The sequence below is a fragment of the Gigantopelta aegis genome, chromosome 9 (assembly GCF_016097555.1).
Source record: "Gigantopelta aegis isolate Gae_Host chromosome 9, Gae_host_genome, whole genome shotgun sequence".
Classification (NCBI taxonomy): domain Eukaryota; kingdom Metazoa; phylum Mollusca; class Gastropoda; order Neomphalida; family Peltospiridae; genus Gigantopelta; species Gigantopelta aegis.
In genome coordinates, this window is record NC_054707.1 from 57319126 (window position 1) to 57338122 (window position 18997).

Below are 18997 nucleotides of genomic sequence, written 5' to 3' on the forward strand. Positions count from 1 at the left end.
CGTCATTCTACCCACAATATTAGTTCTTATACCGGTAAAAAGTCGTAGGTATTCGTTTGCAACCCTATATAGCTGTTTGGAAGTAATGCTAATATCAATAAATGTTATAATCCAGATTCGGGCATTTTCGTTTAATTCGGGCAAATATCAGCCTGCCCCCTACCCAAAATGGGGTGCATTTGGTTTGTTGTTTTTGTTTTGTTTCTTGGGGGGTGGGGGGGGGGGGGGGTTGGGAGGTTGATGCTTTTTTACAGTACTCAAACATTAAAATGTTGACCCTAGTTTCTGAAGTATGTACCTTTTTCCAGGCGCATGAGCAGGAATTTTAGCAGAGGGGTCTAGACTGTGCAAGCGAAGTTCATAAGGGGGTGGAGTCATGCTTCCCTAGAAAATATATTGAAGAAAAGAAACTTTGCTTCTACGTCCGAAACCCTCCTGCCATTCGAAAAGAGTAGCCCATGAAGTGGCGACAGCGGGTTTCCTCTCTCAATATCTGTGTAGTCCGTAACCATATTTCTGACGCCATATAACCGTACATAAAATGTGTTGAGTACGTCGTTAAATAAAACATTTCCTTCCTTCCCTCCTGCCACTGGACATGAGCAAGATAAAGCCGATTAGATATCTTAAAACAGTAACCGGCTATTTTATTTAGCCTGCAGTCCTATACAATTAGAAACATTAATGAAATTAACCATTTTCTTACAAAACAGTGCTGTTTTAGGGTAGTAGGCTCAAACAGTTAAATGCCTTATTGCCTACAGTTTTTATACACCAAAACAAAATAAATCTATAACAACAACAATTTTTTATTTCTTAATTTTAAAACAAAACGTTTCTTCCAACCGCTTATAAAAAATCAAAACCATCAACTTGAAAATAAAATAATAAAAAAGTTTAACAATACACATTTCTTTGGTAAAATTCCATCCCAAAAAGCTATAAATGTGGTCATTGGCCGAAAATATAGACACTTATCTTGTCATCATATATTACCAATATATAGTGATTGCGGGATAAAATATAGAGATTTATCTAGTCATCACATAATGCCAATATATAGTGATTGCGGGATAACATATAGAGATTTGTCTAGTCATCACATATTGCCAATATATAGTGATTGCGGGATAAAAATATAGAGATTTGTCTAGTCATCACATATTGCCAAAATATAGTGATTGTGGGATAAAATATAGAGATTTGTCTAGTCATCACATATTGCCAAAATATAGTGATTGTGGGATAAAATATAGAGATTTGTCTAGTCATCACATATTGCCAAAATATAGTTATTGTGGGATAAAATATAGAGATTTGTCTAGTCATCACATATCGCCCATATATAGTGATTGCAGGATAAAATATTCATGTTGAGCTATTACGAACTCCAAAACGACCAGAAACACAGTGAATAATCCAAAAGTGATAATATTTAAAGTTACATTCTCTGGTTACCATATTATAACATCATGTACAAATATGAAATACACGCTCAAATGCACTTTTAAAAAACTGGTGCGTATTCGCTATGAACGGAGATCGTCAAAAGTATACGCTTGATTCGTCGCCTGTGCCGCCATAGCTCGGCAAAGCACAAACGACAGTCTGTTGTCAGTTTCAGTTAACACGTGCGTTTGCCGATTTCAAATTGTAGGATTGGTCTCAAAAAATTAAAAGAGAAATCTTGCGCTGTACGAAGAACGTTCGGTTGAGGATACGGTACTAGAGTCTTTAGTTAAAGCCGGTTTGATCTTGACAACGTATTATCGATAATCGTACCTTCTTATTTCAGAATTAATATTTTATAAAGTGTTAGTAGATCTTTCAAAGTTTAATTTGTATACTAGTAACACATTAATCGTGTATATATATTTTTTAATAAAATATACTAAAGTAGACAATGAACGTTAATTTACGTGTTAAAATCGACAAATTCAAATAAATATTCTTTCGTTTGGAAAGGGTAAAGCCATACAACCGTAAATAAAATGTGTTGAGTGCGTCGTTAAATAAAACATATCTTATTCTTCCTTCCATCTGCTGTTGGATGTCTAACATTTGGTAATTTTGACATATAATCTTAGAGAGGAATCGGGTGCATGTGCAGGGGGGGGGTATTGGAGGTCGAAACCCTTACTTGCCCAAGCTTAAAAAAATTGAAATGTATTTTCTGGGGGAGCATGGCCCCATATAGACTTCGCTCAACACAGTCTGTAACCACAACCCCGCTGAAATCCCTGCACACGCGCCTTGGAAACCCGCTACATTTTTTTTAGCAAGGGGTCGTTTATATGTACCATACCACAGACAGGATATCACATACCATGGTCTTTTATGTACCCGCCGATGGGGATCGATCCTAGACTGACCGCACATTTCCAAAAAACACCTTTTTAGGTCTAAGTAATGAATAAAAATAGCATATAGTCTTGAAAAATGTTACGTAAATTGAACACAGTACCCTCTTCCTCTACCCCTAGAGCGTTACGTAATTAGTGACACCCCCTTACATGTAACGCGTATGCCAACAGCTGGCCACAATCAAAATTGCAAGGCAAATACCCCACCCACCGACCCCTGGAAAGGCGTTGTACCATACCTCTATGGATATAAATATGTTTTGGAGATATGAGACGACCCCTCAATCAAGACAGTTAAATTTGTTCAAAAATTGCGAAATCTCACGTGATCTCTTGTTGGGGAATTCCACACTTGCGATAAACCAATGAAAACCGAGATCGGTAGGAGCCCGTCAAAAGTGTCCCACTTTCGAAATAATGGCTTTGTTTTTGACCTGAATAAGCCAGCGTAGTGAAACCAATGCGGGAAAAAAAAAAAAAAATGTTTTATTTAACGACGCACTCAACACATTTTATTTACGGTTATATGGCGTCAGACGTATGGTTAAGGACCACACAGATTCTAAGAGGAAACCCGCTGTCGCCACTACATGGGCTACTCTTCCGATTAGCAGCAAGGGATCTTTTATTTGCGCTTCCCACAGGCAGGATAGCACAAACCATGGCCTTTGTTGAACCAGTTATGGATCACTGGTCGGTGCAAGTGGTTTACACCTACCCATTGAGCCTTGCGGAGCACTCACTCAGGGTTTGGAGTCGGTATCTGGATTAAAAATCCCATGCCTCGACTGGGATCCGAACCCAGTACCTACCAGCCTGTAGACCGATGGCCTGCCACGACGCCACCGAGGCCGGTCAAAAAACCAATGCGGAGTGCGGCGTCATAATATTATATGCACCAAACGTAATTGGATTTTCTGTTCTATATGCTTAAATAATAAAAAATATTCCGGATACTGCCGCTTTAAGCAAAATGCTGTAATAGCCAAAAAGTATTGCACGCTACGTGATGTTTTGGATCAGCGAATTTCAGAAGAAATAGTCTGATTCACGTTTGATTCCGTGACGCGCCATTCATCGATTCATATTTGCTCCGTTTCCAATCTAGGACACACAAAATAGATCCTTATTGTTGTTAGTCATTACAAAGCTTCTAAACCCTTTAATTGTAAACTTTTCCCCGTTTTGTTTAATATCACAAATAAAATGATGGAAATCACAAAATGTAAATACCAAAGAAAACGAATCTTAAAGGACAGAATATCTAATAATACCGCAACACATAATTAACCAATAGCTAAGTACTAAAAATTAGGAATTCCATATGCATATTTACGCCGTTGTATAGCTCATAAAAATATACAACACGTTTTTTCACCCAAGTCGTCAATATGCTACCTTCGAATCATGCAGTTACATAATAAAAATCATTATGAATTGCAATAAACAGATTATGACACTCGCCAGGGAAGGGTATTACGATAACGTTCATTGTGTAATGATTTCCATTTGTCACATGTTAAACACGTTTTAAACATGCATGAAACTGTTTAGAAGCATTTTACATGGTTGTGTAATGAGGCAGAAATGATCGTAAAAACAGAAAGGAATGGAATGTGTGTTTTTTAAAAGCACTGTGACGGGAATATTTATAATTCTGAAAGATACAGATAGGGCATTACTGGTGGTAAAATATATATAGTCTTTTCCAAGTGCAAAAATGCCAGTTTTAGGGTGTATACCACCAAATCAAATCCAACAGACGGTAATAATAACATATATGGCTAAAACTGCTACACGTAGTGTATCAACTGACATATACGCCATGGATGTAAATACTACCACCCCTCACGCTTAGAGTAAATCAAAAATAATAATTAGAGGTTAAGCTGCTCGTTTCAGACATAACGAGTAGCGTCTATAACTACCCGAGTTATGCACAAAAATTGTCATGCTATTTGTAGTAGGACCCTGCCCATGTTTGAAGTACAATGGTAGTTGGTACACTGACACTAGTTCAAACCAAATTACACGAATTTACTGGCCAGATGAACATCATTTTATCACAACAAACACTCTCACATTTATCACTAATGGCAGGACTGGCAGCTTCAACTGTGGAATGAAAAGCTGGGTGCACCTCGAACTCGGATATTTGGTGTACGGCTACCTTTAGGCCCAAAACACACCAGGGGCCTAATTCACAAAGGTCTTTTAGGCTCTGCTAGACAACAAAGCATCCTTCTTGCAAGTCTTTTAGCATTGCAAATGCGATATCGCAAAATTTTGAGAGTTTAGTGAATTAGGCCCCAGAGCTACGGCTGTGTCTAGGCCGAAAACGAAACGCACTGGGTCGAATGCGAAATAACAGGTTGCCCTATACCAAATAAACTCAAATAGGCGACAATGTTAACCTATGTATTTAAAAACACTAAATGCAATATTTCAACCAGACTATAACCCATAAATATGAATCCAGAACCCAGAACCCAGAAATCCCTTCCCAAAGTATTAACTGGAGTAAGTGGAACCCTTTATGGTACAGTTTCGATATAACTGGATGTTTTTACAACACCAATAGTTTAAAACTACATATAATTATTCTTATATACGAGATACTGCCCTAAAGTATACCAGTATTTGGTTAATACATTTTTTAAACTCTAGACCGATTTTCAGTTTCCATGACTTTCCATGACCAAAGTAAAATTTCCATGTGCTCCAGTGGTATCGTTAAACAAAACAAAGTTTAACTTTTGTTTCAAGCTCATGGCTACTGGGCACAGTGGTACAACATAATTAAAACTGCATTCAGGCATGTGCTGTTCTGTCTGTGGGAAAATACATACAAACGATTTATTGCTATTAATGGAAAAATTAATGACAAAATTACCAAATGTTTGACTTCCAATAGCCGATTATTATTATTATGTGCTCTAGCGGTGTCGTTAAACAAAACAAACTTTTAACTTTTTTAAGTGTTCTGTTAAACCTTGGGTTCACCTCAAACTGTGATCCGGCGGGATATTATTTGGTTTAGCATTGTCGAGACATCGCGTCTGATCTCTCGCGACCACGTACGGTAAGATTCTAAGAATGTGCAACCATCAATCAGAAATGTACACCCGGCTTGTATTTGAAGGCACGTAATGCAAGCTACTTTCTCTTTGACAGGTCAGATATAGAGTGGGAACAAAGTGACATACCAGGAATAAAACAAGCATTCTGGGAGTACTGCTTCAGGTTGGACTATACCAATTCAAATCCCATAGGTGACCATGTTAACGTTTGTGTTTAAAAACACTATATGCAATATATCAACCAAACTATGACCCATAAATATCAGTACTACAACCCCTACCTCAAAGTATTAACTGCAGAAAATGGTACCTTTCATGGCTCTTTTTCGGTAAAACCAGATGTTTTTACAACACCCTTAGTTTCGCAAAAAATTTTAGTGCTTTTTTTCACATGTACCCCATACATGTTCCAAGCACAAGGCTACTTGACACAGTGGCACTAGATGAATTAAAATTGTATACATTTTTAGCCCAGATGAAACTAATTTTTTTTACAACCAACACACTCACATTTATAACCAATCACAGGACTTGTGGTGTTAACTTCTCTATCAAACGTTCTGTGCACCTCGAACTTCGACCCAGCTGGAAATTAATTGGTATAGTGCTACCTTCAGCAATACATGTCCCCCTTACGGGCTGAAAATTGTTTCGTATTTCTTAAGTTCAAGGGCCATAACTCTGTGAAAAATGGGTAAATCGCCCTGAAAATTCAGCTTGATCTGTAACAGTACGCGATAAAGCCATACACAAACGTTTAGCTCAATATCTCAAGGCATTGTGGAAACAGAACATCCTGAAAACTATATGTGGGGCAGATGGACTGACAGACAGACAGAAGGACGGACGGACAGACAGAAGGACGGGGATGAAAGCTATAGTCCTCTGTGGTTGGACCGATAGGGGACTAGAAAGAAAGAAAGAAATATTTTATTTAACGACGCACTCAACACATTTTATTTACGGTTATATGGCGTCAGACATATGGTTAAGGACCACACAGATTTTGAGAGGAAACCCGCTGACGCCACTTCATGGGCTACTCTTTCCGATTAGCAGCAAGGGATCTTTTATTTGCGCTTCCCACAGGCAGGATAGCACAAACCATGGTCTTTATTGAACCAGTTATGGCTCACTGGTCGGTGCAAGTGGTTTACACCTACCCACTGAGCCTTGCGGAGCACTCACTCAGGGTTTGGAGTCGGTATCTGGATTTAAAATCTCATGCCTCGACTGGGATCCGAACTCAGTACCTACCAGCCTGTTGAACGATGGCCTAACCACGACGCCGGTGATAGGGGACTAATAATATAGTATTCCTACGTACATGACCATTTTCATTTTAGTCTTTGGCTTTTAAAATTGTCCTTAAATTAACCATATATTAATATTTTTAAGGAAATATTCTGCAAATCTAAAACTTGGCTAAACCTGAACTCATTCCAGTGTAAGCCGTGGGTGAGGGGTAAGTGGCTTCAGGTAAATTAAGCGACGAGATCTAGCGCTCCGTTTAGGAACATCGTTACCAGTGTTGTAAGTGTCAGTCGCGGATATAAGGGGGGAGACAAGGGGCGCCCTCTTTTTCGCTGACGTCAAAGAATTTTTTTTAAAGGTTATTCAAACACCTGTTACCATGCCCGGCGTACATACACTCCCTCCCTCCCACCTAACCACTCCTTTCACAAACCCTGGATCCTCGCCTGAATGTTTACACTTATGTCGAAAAATTCTCTGAAACATCCTACAGTCATGTTACCTGATTTGACGTGTTTGAATCCTATATGTTCAAGCACGCATGCAAACTGTGGAAATCGTTGACTGTTTATCAGAGACTGTTTAATCCATAAATCTGAATTTAATAGCCTGAAATGACACACTAAGTCACAATGAGCACTGATCCTAAAACTTTTAAAAAAATAATACAAATTTAAAAACCTGACCATGCAATATCGTGGGACTTTTTGTCAGACTGTGTTTAAACAATAAATCTTAATAACCTGAAATAACACAATCAATTCAAAACTGGCACTTTTCAAAAGAAACAACGTCTTACATCACTGAACGCGACCGTGGCTTTACTACGGTTTGATGTGTCGCAGGATCTACCGTTATCGAGGGACTTCAAGTTTAAAAAGTTAAAATTAGTTTTTGTTTAATGATAACACTGGAGCACATTGACTTATTCTTCAACCGCTATTGGATGTCAAACATTTGTTAATTCTGACATGGAGACATTAGCAGCAAGACATCTCTCATATGCACTTTCCCACAGACAGAGCAGTACATTATACGGTATTTCTTATACCAGACGTGGGGCACTGGTTGGAGCGTGAGAAAAGAACAACCAGAGAATAGGTCCACTTAGATGATTCAATCCTAAAACACAAGCATTCTCAGGCGAACGCTCTACCGACTGAGCTATATCCCGCATCATTCGATGAACTTAAGTATTATGCCCGTCTCAGCCAGTGTTCCACGACTGGTACATCAAAGGCTGTGGTATGTACTGCCTTAACTACGGGTAAGCGCATAAGATTAACACCTTGCCGCTTTTCGAAAGGCATAGCCTACGTGGTGACAGCTGGTTTCCTCTTTCTTCCTCGACAAAGTGTTGGCTATTACAATAACAAGACCTCAAATAGCCATAATTTAAAGTATGCTGAGGGCCACTAAAGGCATGTGTGCAGCAACTTGTGAAGGAGGTCTAGACTATGGTGAGCGAAGTTCAAGTGGCGTTCGAGTCATGATCTCACGCAAATTTTTTTTTTTTAAATAGAATTAGCTTGGAGCAAGGGGGTTTCGATACCCTCACCACCACCCAACACACCCCCCCCCCCCCCACACACACACACACCCCGCACACACACACACACACACACACAGACAGACAGACACCCATCCGTCTGCACACGCGTCTGCGTTCAACAAATTGTCCTTTCTATTTCGTGCAGTATCGATGGAATATTATTAGAATGCATCTTTTTCTGTAGACATAGCTTTGGGTCCGTGATGCCATGTTGTCCGCCTAAAGATTCTCTGTGAAAATAAACATATGCAACATTTGCTCACTTTCTCACAGTAAAGGGGGCTAGCCAAATAAAGATCAAGGCGCGTCTCGTAAAACAAGTCAGTATCTGATAATTATACATGGAGGTGTTGAGAGAATCGGTTCAGTGGCATAGCCGATGATAGCGTGGTCTGGATCTGAGGGGGGGGGGGGGGGGGGGGGGTTAGAATATACCTTTTCTGTGGACACCTATATATACTACTCAAAGGAATTTAAGGGTCAGACGATATTTTCGACATTATTTTCTGAATGTCAATTATATTAGCCAGACCATAATGTCACGCATGGTATTGTTCCATTTTGACGAAAGTGGGTCTAAGCAACCCATAAATGAATTAAAATCCACTGTCATTGACACTGTCAACTAGTTTTAATGGCGAAAACATGCTTACATTTGCACGTAAATTAGGGCGAAAGCGAAAGGTCTGCTAAGTGCCCATAACTTGCTTTTTCACAAAGCGCTTCATTTGCACGCTTTGCATGTGTATTCCATGTTCGCAATGCTGAAATTCCGTATAATTGGAGCTTGCGTTCGTGTACAGTGCACACTCCAAATTCGACAATGGTACGACGTCAACTGACTATCGAAGATCGAGGAAGGGCTATTGCTTGGCTTCAGGATGGCAATACGCAAAGAAATGTTGCTCTGAGACTTGGTGTCAGTCAAAGTGTCCTTGGCCGACTGTGGCAACGGTACCAAGCAACGAATTCTGTTCGAAATCGTCCACGTTCGGGAAGACCCCGAAGCACTACAAATAGAGAGGACCGCTACATCACCAATATGGCTCTACGTCAACGCACAACCACTGCACGCCGATTACGTGACAATCTGCGGACTGCGACTGGAACTCGAGTGTCTGATCAAACCATACGCAATCATCTGAGAGCCAATAATCTACGCTGCCGTCGCCAGGCTGTTCGACCACCACTCCTACCACGTCACAGAACGGCCAGACGTCACTGGCGCACACTTCATCTGCGGTGGCAACGTGTTCAGTGGGGTCGAGTGATGTTCACTGATGAGTCCAGGTTTAGTCTCCAGTTCAACGACGGTCGGGTTCGTGTCTACAGACGTCCTGGGGAGCGCTTCGCTGACGTTAACGTTAGACAACGTCACCGGTTCGGTGGTGGCAGCGTCATGGTGTGGGGCGGCATCTCTATCCACCACAGGACCCCCCTCTATGTGGTGGATGGCAATCTGAATGGAATCCGCTATCTGAATGACATTATCCGGCCGTTGGTTCTCCCAGGCCTTCAGCAGATTGGCGGCGGGGCAGTTCTGCAGGATGACAATGCCAGACCCCACCGCGCCAGAGTGGTAACGGACTTTCTCAGACAACAAGGTATCGCCAGGATGGATTGGCCAGCATATTCGCCTGACTTGGCCCCAATAGAGCACGCCTGGGACGAATTAGGCAGGAGAGTTCGGGATAACCATGCCCCTCCGGCCAAACTTCATGATCTGGGTCAACTTCTTATGGCAGAGTGGCAGGCCATTCCCCAAGAGTTCTTCAGACGTCTGATCAACAGCATGAGGCAACGATGTGTCGAGTGTATTCGCGCCAGGGGTGGATTCACACACTATTAAACGAATGTTCTAATGTGTAAAATCCATGTTTGACAACCTTCAACTTTGACAGCATGTCATGTGACTTTCTTGTATACAGTGACGTTTATTTGTGTTTTTTTGTAAATATGGAACAATAAATAAAAAATTTGGTGTAGTTTACATCATCAATCTAATACACTCTGAAACTTGTTTGGTTATACATTTTTGACCCTTAAATTCTTTTGAGTAGTATGCAAGAAAGAAAGAAAGAAAGAAATGTTTTATTTAACGACGCACTCGACACATTTTTATTTACGGTTATATGGCGTCAGACATATGGTTAAGGACCACACAGATTTTGAGAGGAAACCCGCTGTCGCCACTACATGGGTTACTCTTTCCGATTAGCAGCAAGGGATCTTTTATTTGCGCTTTCCACAGGCAGGATAGCACAAACCATGGCCTTTGTTGAACCAGTTATGGATCACTGGTCGGTGCAAGAGCCTTGCGGGGGACTCACTCAGGGTTTGGAGTCGGTATCTGGATTAAAAATTCCATGCCTCGACTGGGATCCGAACCCATTACCTACCAGCCTGTAGACCGATGGCCTAACCACGACGCCACCGAGGCCGGTCACATGTATATGAAAAGCCTAACATCGTACTGCTAACTATTGTTTTAGTGTCAGCAGGGAGAGTCGTCCGAACCCCCTTCCCGATTACGCACCTGCGGTTGCAGAGAAAAAGACAGCGAAACACAGAGAGGTAGAGCAAGAGAGAGAGAGAGAGAGAGAGAGAGAGAGAGAGAGAGGAGGAGAGAGAGAGAGAGAGAGATAGAGAGAGAGTGAGTTAGGGATGGAGGGAGGGAGAGAAGAGAGAGGGGGATATAGGGAGAGAAAGAGATAGAGAAACGCAGAGAGGTAGAGCAAGAGAGCGGTAGGGAGGTAGAGGAGATGTGAGTTAGAGGCGAGGAGAGAGGGTGGGGGTAGAGAATACAGACACACATTTTAAAATAATTTTCTACACACTCCTAATGCGTACATAAATTGACATTAAAATGTCTGGTGGAATATATATATATATATAGCAATAAAGATTATTAATATGTATATATATATATATATATATATATATATATATATATATATATATATATATATATATATATCTACATGTGTATATATATATATACATATATATACATATATATACATACATATATATACATATATATACATATACATATATACATATATACATATATATATATATACATATATATATATATATATACATTGTATATATATATATATATACATATACATATATATACATATATACATATACATATATATATATATATATATATATATATATATATATATATATATATATATATATATATGTATATACATGTATATATATATATTAATAATCTTTGTTGCTATATAATATATTTCCGTCAAAACCTTACTTTCTTACTTGAAATTACACTTTCTGCACGTGTAGACATGTGATAGATTTATTTCCTCATGCTAAATCACCTATATATTTGTCTTTTCACTTTCCAATCTAACATTTTCACATTTTACTTGGATCGTGTTCGTAATCAAGTGAAGAGTTCCGAATAATAAAATATTAATTCTGACAAAATTTATGAAAATTTCATATTTTTTAAATTATTGTGTACACCAAATGTTCACATGAAGCGTTCAAAGACTCGGCATAGGGCTTCTGCTGACATTAGGACCATCAAGATGGAAATGGACGTAAATCCAGGAATAATTTAAGCAATATACTATAAGTACAACAGGCGTAGATTTCTCACCAAACTCATAACTTCACTTTATTCAATAAAATTAATTTCTCAACATTTAAAAAAACAAAACTTTATTAACACTTACCGAGGTCATCTGCGACGATGAAGACAATATGCGGTGGGTTTTTTGCAGCGATAACGACAGGGCTGAAACAAAGCCAACTCGCGCAGATTACACTCCACAGATACCCCGCCATCGTTGCCAGTGCGAAGTTGTAATTCTTGCGGTAATCCACCACCTAATGTCGCCTTCCAGTTGCCTGGGGCAACACGGTCGGACGGGCCAGTAGGTCAGACATGTCTATGGGACGTTCATCTTGCCCCTAATTGACTGGAAATCAGCGACAGAGCACGGCTCAGCTAAATTGTAAATACAGTATAAAATACATACACTTTATGAAGCATGGCGCAGCTGGGTTATAAAATACATACACTTAATGAAGCATGGCGCAGTTATAGGTTGTAAAATATAGGATAAAATACATACTTTGTTAAGAAAGTGTGTTGCATTAGGTATTGTAAGAGGCGGTAAAGCGCTCGTTTGATGAGCGGTCGGTCTGGGATCGATTCTCATCGGAGGGCCCAGCCAGTGTACAGGTATATCCTGCCTCTGGGGTGGTGCATATACATGATGTGTTGCTACTAATGGAAAAATGTAGCAGGTTTCGTCTCTAAAACTAGGCCTAAATGTCAGAATTACCAAATGTTTGACATCCAATTGCCGATGATAAATAAATCAATGTGCTCTAGTGGTGTCGTTAAACAAAACAAAGTTTGGTTTTTTTAACTTTGAGTAAATGAGATTGTTTTTAAAGGTACATACTATTATTCCTGTGTGCTGTCCTGGACGGAGGAGCCGGCCGCGGTCGGCACCTGCGCCCATGACAGGCGTGCGCTACAAAAGCTTGTTCTGAATGTGCACGTAAAATCCTTTGACCTGACCTGACCTATTCCTGTAAACGATGTATCTAGAGTTAAAGTTGGTTTTGTTGAACGATGTATCTGGAGTGCCTTAGTGGAAACTTAGTTTCTTGCTCAGAATATTAATTTCTGAACAGATAAAACATCCCTTGTTGCTAATCGGAAAGAGTAGCCCATTTGCGTGGCGGCAGCGGGTTTCCTCTAATTATCTGGGTGGTCCTTGACCCTATGTCTGACCTTAATTCCTTCCTTCATTTCTGAACATTCAACATGGTTTTTTTTTTTCTATTGTTCTGATATCTACCGAAGCTTTTGACAGTGTCTTGATGTGACTGTCATAATTTCTACTCTATTGGCTTTTCACAAGTACCTTGCAAAATTCTGATAACAAAATATTATAAACACTAGATACTGATTGGATTATGACATGCCGGATGATATTTTGTAGGTGATTATACACACGGAAATACATTTCACTTGCTGCCGCTCTAAGAAAATGTTCTAATTTTTAATGTATTTTCCAGGGAAGCATACCCTGATCCACCTAGAAACTTCCAGTCTGGACCCTACCTGTGCATAATTTCCTGCACACGAGCCTGACTTGACTAGATTTGAAAAAATTACTACGTAGCGTTTGCCTCAACTGAACGGTCTCTACCTGTGGGACGTGCCCGTCGGTGGGCCCATTGGGCTATTTCTCGTTCCAGCCAGTGCACCACAACTGGTATATCAAAGGCCGTGGTATGTACTACCCTGTCTGTGGGATAGTGCATATAAAAGATCCCTTGCTGCTAATCGAAAAGAGTAGCCCATGAAGTGGCAACAGCGCGTTTCCTCTCTCAATATCTGTGTGGTCCTTAACCATATGTCTGATGCCATATAACCGTAAATAAAATGTGTTGAGTGCGTCGTTAAATAAAACATTTCTTTCTTTCTGTGGGAAGTGCATGTTAATCGAAGAGGAACCTAAACAGGGTTTAAGCTCGACCCCAATTAGCAATGTAAGAATTTAATCGGAAAAGCCAAATTCAAATTTAATTTGAAAAACAAAAACCGGCGAAAATAGCAGTGCATTTACAAAAGATACACAATTTTACAATTAGCTTTTTGCCAAATTTAACTTTAATTCTTATTTGGCGATTTGGCGAACAACATATTAAAGCCTGCTAATTCGGTCCAGCTCATCGATATGTGGCAGTTTTCATTTTGAGGTCAGACACTTGTACATAATAGTCTAAACCTGACAACGTGTTGTGTTGACATCAAGAATAAAATATGCATCAACAGAATATTGTTATATGAAGTATACTGATACTTTTAATATTAGGTGAATTTTCTAGTTATGATGCCGAGAATTTCAGCACATAAAATAAATATATAAGGAAACAAGCGACCGCCTTGCGTATAACCTATTTCTGATTGGTTTGGAGAGAAATCTCTTTTGTATTACATTTGATAAAAAAAAAAAACAGAAGTCTTAAATTTGAAAATGCCTAGTGTTTTATATGTAAAAGAACAGAATATCGAATCAATTTTTTTTTTTTCAAAATTAGTTAATATGATGTAACATTCATTTCAATGCAAACCATTATTTCGTAGTTATTTTGTAATTTCTACCCGCAATAAACATACTTTACTCTTTGTTCCTTATGTTATCCAGAAATCTGTTATTACAACCAGAAGCCATTTTGTAAGTATTGGTTGAAATGGTTATATGTCGCCAATTTTTTTAAAGTGTATTTTATTCGGTTCAGGAATACATGTTATAATACGTTAAGTTTATACATTAGACATTTCTTTAATACTTCAGATATAATTAATGGAACGACCTATAAACTGTGTAAGATCGCCAGGAGAAGAATTTTAAAAATTCAACTGTAAACCCATCTTAGCTTGGACGTTTATCATGTTTCATCTTTTAATAGTTAATACTTCAAAATATGTTATTTCACACTCTAGCTTCTCTGCTTCCTTGTCCGTCAAAGTAATTAATTTAAAGTGAGATATTATTTCGGTAATATCCTTGATAATTTGTTCAGATGGTGCGGAGTATTCATTTATGGTTTTTTAACAAGTTTTTTTTGTTGTTTTTTGCACTTTCAATGATTTCTAAGTTTTTATTTTCTTCTAGAGCTTTAATTTCATCAGATTTGTTTTCTAATTTATTATATCGGGTGTTTTTGTTGGGGGTGAATGTGAGTTACTACCACTCTAATCTGAAAGCATTGCTCATCTTCAATAATGTATAACACATCTGTCTAATGCTAGGCTCAGATTATCAACTGTCACGATTGAGTTGGCCAACTCGACAGTCGCGTTGTAATTCCCACACTCCCGACTTAAGACTGATGCGCTCAAATTAATAACTAATCGGTCTTAGGAGTTATACTTGACGAGAATCGACTTAAAAGAGTACTCAGATAGGTGTGCGGTCAGCGAGTTGGTGAGTTGGTCGTGACAGTTGGTAGTCTGACCCTAGCATAAATCAACTATGCATACCGGTACTTAAAACAACGACAATACAGATCTGAAAATAAACAAATGTAATTCAAAGAAGAAGTAAATAACAACAAAAATTAAAAGATGAGAAAGAAACGAACCATAAATAAATAAAATATCTACATCATTTCACACCAACCTAATATTTTGCGAGAATGGAATAACCTTAAACTGATAAAAAATATTTGTTTCACACATAATGTCGTTGTATTTAACAACATTAATTCTCTGTTAACCGGTTTCTTCGATTTAACCTTTGGTGTTATTTTCCTGTTTTTGCATTCGAAAGCTTTGGTGTTACTTTCTTGTTTTCGTTCAAAAGAAAAACACGACAACATTTTGAAAATCTACTTCAAAGCCCCCTATCACTTGCGTCGAACAACACAGGTAGCCTTGTAGATCATGGGAAATGTGTTGTGACATTTTCGTTTGTTAACTTTTGTAAGCTGTTGGAAACCCGACCCGAAACATCTGTCGCTTTGGAACGACTAGCTGTGAACAGTTTCATAGTGTGTCGCTATAACCTCCATATTTCGTTCGCACTTGTAGCTCATAACTAATTAAAGCCAGACTGCGAAAGAAAATAAAAGAAGAAGAAGAAGAAGAAGAAACATGCATGCATGCATCATGCACGCACGTACCCCCCACGTGCGCTGTTTCTTACCGTAATACAACGATGGCAAAATTGTCGTATTTTTTGTATTGGGTGGAGAATCCAGCACCAATTTTCCAGCATCTATTTTCTGTTTTTAATTACAAGCATCCATGATAATGTTCTTAGGTCTATATATGTTTTTCGTTTTTAAAATGTTTGATTTATGATCACTTTGGCACAGTGATCATTTGTGCGATCCTTTGTTTTGTATATCATAGCTGTATACACTATGTTGATGGTCTGTCCATAACGCTACGTTTCACAGTCCGCCGGTGTAAAAGGAATGCAAGTCCGTGGGAACAGTTGTCCGCCCGGACTTAATCTCCTAGGAATGCAGGTCCTAGGTCTAATATACCAAAATACCAAGTCCGGGCCGGACTTGCATTCCTAGACAATCAAAATTTAAGTCCGGTAGTACACATACAAATTAAATTATAAATGTAAACAAAACGAAAAGCAGTTTCCTTTCTGGTTTATTTACTTAAAGGGACATTCCCGAGTTTGCTGCATTGTAAGATGTTTCCGACTAATATAATATTTCTACGATTAAACTTACATATTAAATACATTTTCTTGTTTAGAATATTAGCATCTGTATATTCAATGTGTTTCTGGTCGTCTAAATATTTGTAAGAAGCCCAAACTGGATTTTGTCTTCAAATAATTTCGTACGTACAAAAAACTCTTTTTCAGAAAATAAAATGAAATTCAACCTAGTACCAATATTAGAACGATCAGAAACACGTTTAATATATAGCTACTAATATTTCATGCAGAAAAATATATTTGAAATGTATTTCATGCAGAAAAATATATTTGAAATGGGGGGGGTTGGGGGGTTGGGGGGTTGGGGGGGGGGTAGTTTTTAGTGTTTGCCGTTGTTGTATATAGTTATTTTAATGTGTAGTTTGGTGGTGGTGGATGTATGATGTATGTTTGGGTGGCCCGGTAGTGGTTAGTGTGATCTGGCAGTGACACTTTCCTGCTCCCCGTTTTACTACCTCTTTTAACCTTAGTCTTTAATGTGTTTATATCATTTTAAAAAAAGCAAATATTGTTGTAAATGTGTTTTATTATTAATTATTGTGTGTTGTATGTTTTTAAATATAATTTGAAGCTCGGTCTTTTAACCTAGGGTTGTTGTTTTTTTGTTTTTTTCTCTTTTTAATATACTTTAATAATAAATTGTGTATGGGGGTGGATGTTTTTAATTAAATAAATGTCCTCGGGTGTTTTTATTCAGTCCACCCGTGGTTGGGGCGGGGTAGGTCCGGGGCGTCTCGTCTCCTTTTTGGGGTCGGTTTGGTGTCGGGTTCTTCTCTTGGGGCGGGTTCGTCACCTTGGTCTTGGCCCGAAGGCATAGTTTTGGATCAGTCCAGGGTATATAATTTTTTTCAATCTTAATCTTTTTAAGGGCATATAAATTGTGTAAATTTTCATTTTTCATTTACCTGTTTGGAAATGCCCAGTCAAAAACAAGCGTCACACTAAAGTAATTAAAATTAATTTTTATTTAAATACCATAGGTTATTTCAACGACGCATCAAAATCCCCCTATGCCTTTTATAAATAATTCAAAATTTCCCCATTAAAAAGTAAATTATCTGTCCCACACTCGACCACTGGCCATGCCAGAGACTGGGTGTGGGAGAGACGTGCCTGAACCTTAATTGGATAGAGGCACGTTAATAGAGTTTACGCTACGCCAACACAATTATCTGTTAGATATTATGTACTCGTATTTGATAATGATATTAATAATAATTCAACTATAAAAATGTGATATTTGCGTTATATAAATTATCTTGTTATTATATAATTTTACGTTTGTCGTCATTAATGTTACAGGTGCGTGTACATAGGGTGTGGGGTGGGGTTGCGTGGTCTAAACACCCCTCTTCAAAGCAAATTTCTACTTGCCACAGTCTAGACCTCCCCCTGCATAACTTACTGAACATGTACCTGCTTTGTCAATTTTGCTCATTTTCAAAAATTAATTTGGTCTAACATATGGCATATCAGACCTGAACTCTATGATATCTTAGTCCCAACCAACTATACCATCGATACAAAAATATTTTTAATGGTTTTTATTACGGTTTATCAATTAATAGAAATATCAATGACTAAGAGTGGGTTTTAGCAGCTCAATGGGCCAATACACCGACAAAAACAAAACAGTAACCCCATAACAATTATCATACTGTCAATAATATGCACACACAATTTACAAAGATATTTTTAAACAGACTAACTAATCATGCCACTTTTACACCTGACAGTTTTGGTTACAATAGGCATTCGGGTTCCCTTTTTGGGAGAAGGGGGGGGGCAGGCTGATTTTTGTTGCTCGAATGAAAAGAAAATGTCCGAATCTGGAACACAACGTATATATATATTCGCATTACTATCAAGACTCTATATACGATTCTAAACAAATCAGTCTGCATTTTTACATGGATTACAACTAATATTGTGAGTAGAATGATGGAAAAACATGGTGAAGATTTCAGGCCAGCTCATTTTGCCCGATCGTGTCCATTGCCCCCCCCCCCCCCCCCCCAGCACTTGGGGGAGTGCCCCCTCCCCCGACCCAGTCTCAAACGCTTATGATGTTCCTTAACGGACAGATATAATAATACTGAGACCCTTTCCCCAACTCGTCTCTTATGTTTATGATGGTCAAAACTGCCATAAGGCAGTCAGTGATAATTAATTTCAAGTGTTTTGATGGTATTTTTCATTTTTCATTAATAAAAGGCAATTGTTCGTGCTTATTATTCCTGTTATTTTTATTTGTAGTAACTGGTCATGATAGTACTAGTTATTAGTACTAATTACTAGAACTAAGTTCAGTGTTCAACGTTTTATTTCAGGGATTTTCAGGAATCATAAGCAAAATATTGGAAATAAATTCCAGAGGACTAGGAATACTAGGATTGAAAGTCCTGTGGACTAGGAGTACCAGGAATAAAAGTCACACGGACTTGCATTCCTTGAAATGCATGTCCCACAGACTTAAATTCCTAGGAATGCAAGTCCCAC

At 38.6% G+C, this 18997-nt stretch overlaps 1 protein-coding gene across 1 annotated transcript in view; it reads right to left on the reverse strand.

Moving 5' to 3' along the window:
* Positions 1-16155, reverse strand: part of LOC121382220 (arylsulfatase I-like) — an 89035-nt gene extending 72880 nt beyond the window's left edge. Inside the window, exons 1-2 of the mRNA XM_041511748.1 lie at positions 15962-16155; positions 11963-12237 (exon numbers count right to left, since the gene is read on the reverse strand). Of these exons, the coding sequence (XP_041367682.1) occupies positions 11963-12074 (112 nt within the window). The 5' untranslated portion in view covers positions 12075-12237; positions 15962-16155. The remainder of the gene's footprint in view (positions 1-11962; positions 12238-15961) is intronic.
* Between the last annotated feature and the right edge of the window lie 2842 nt (positions 16156-18997).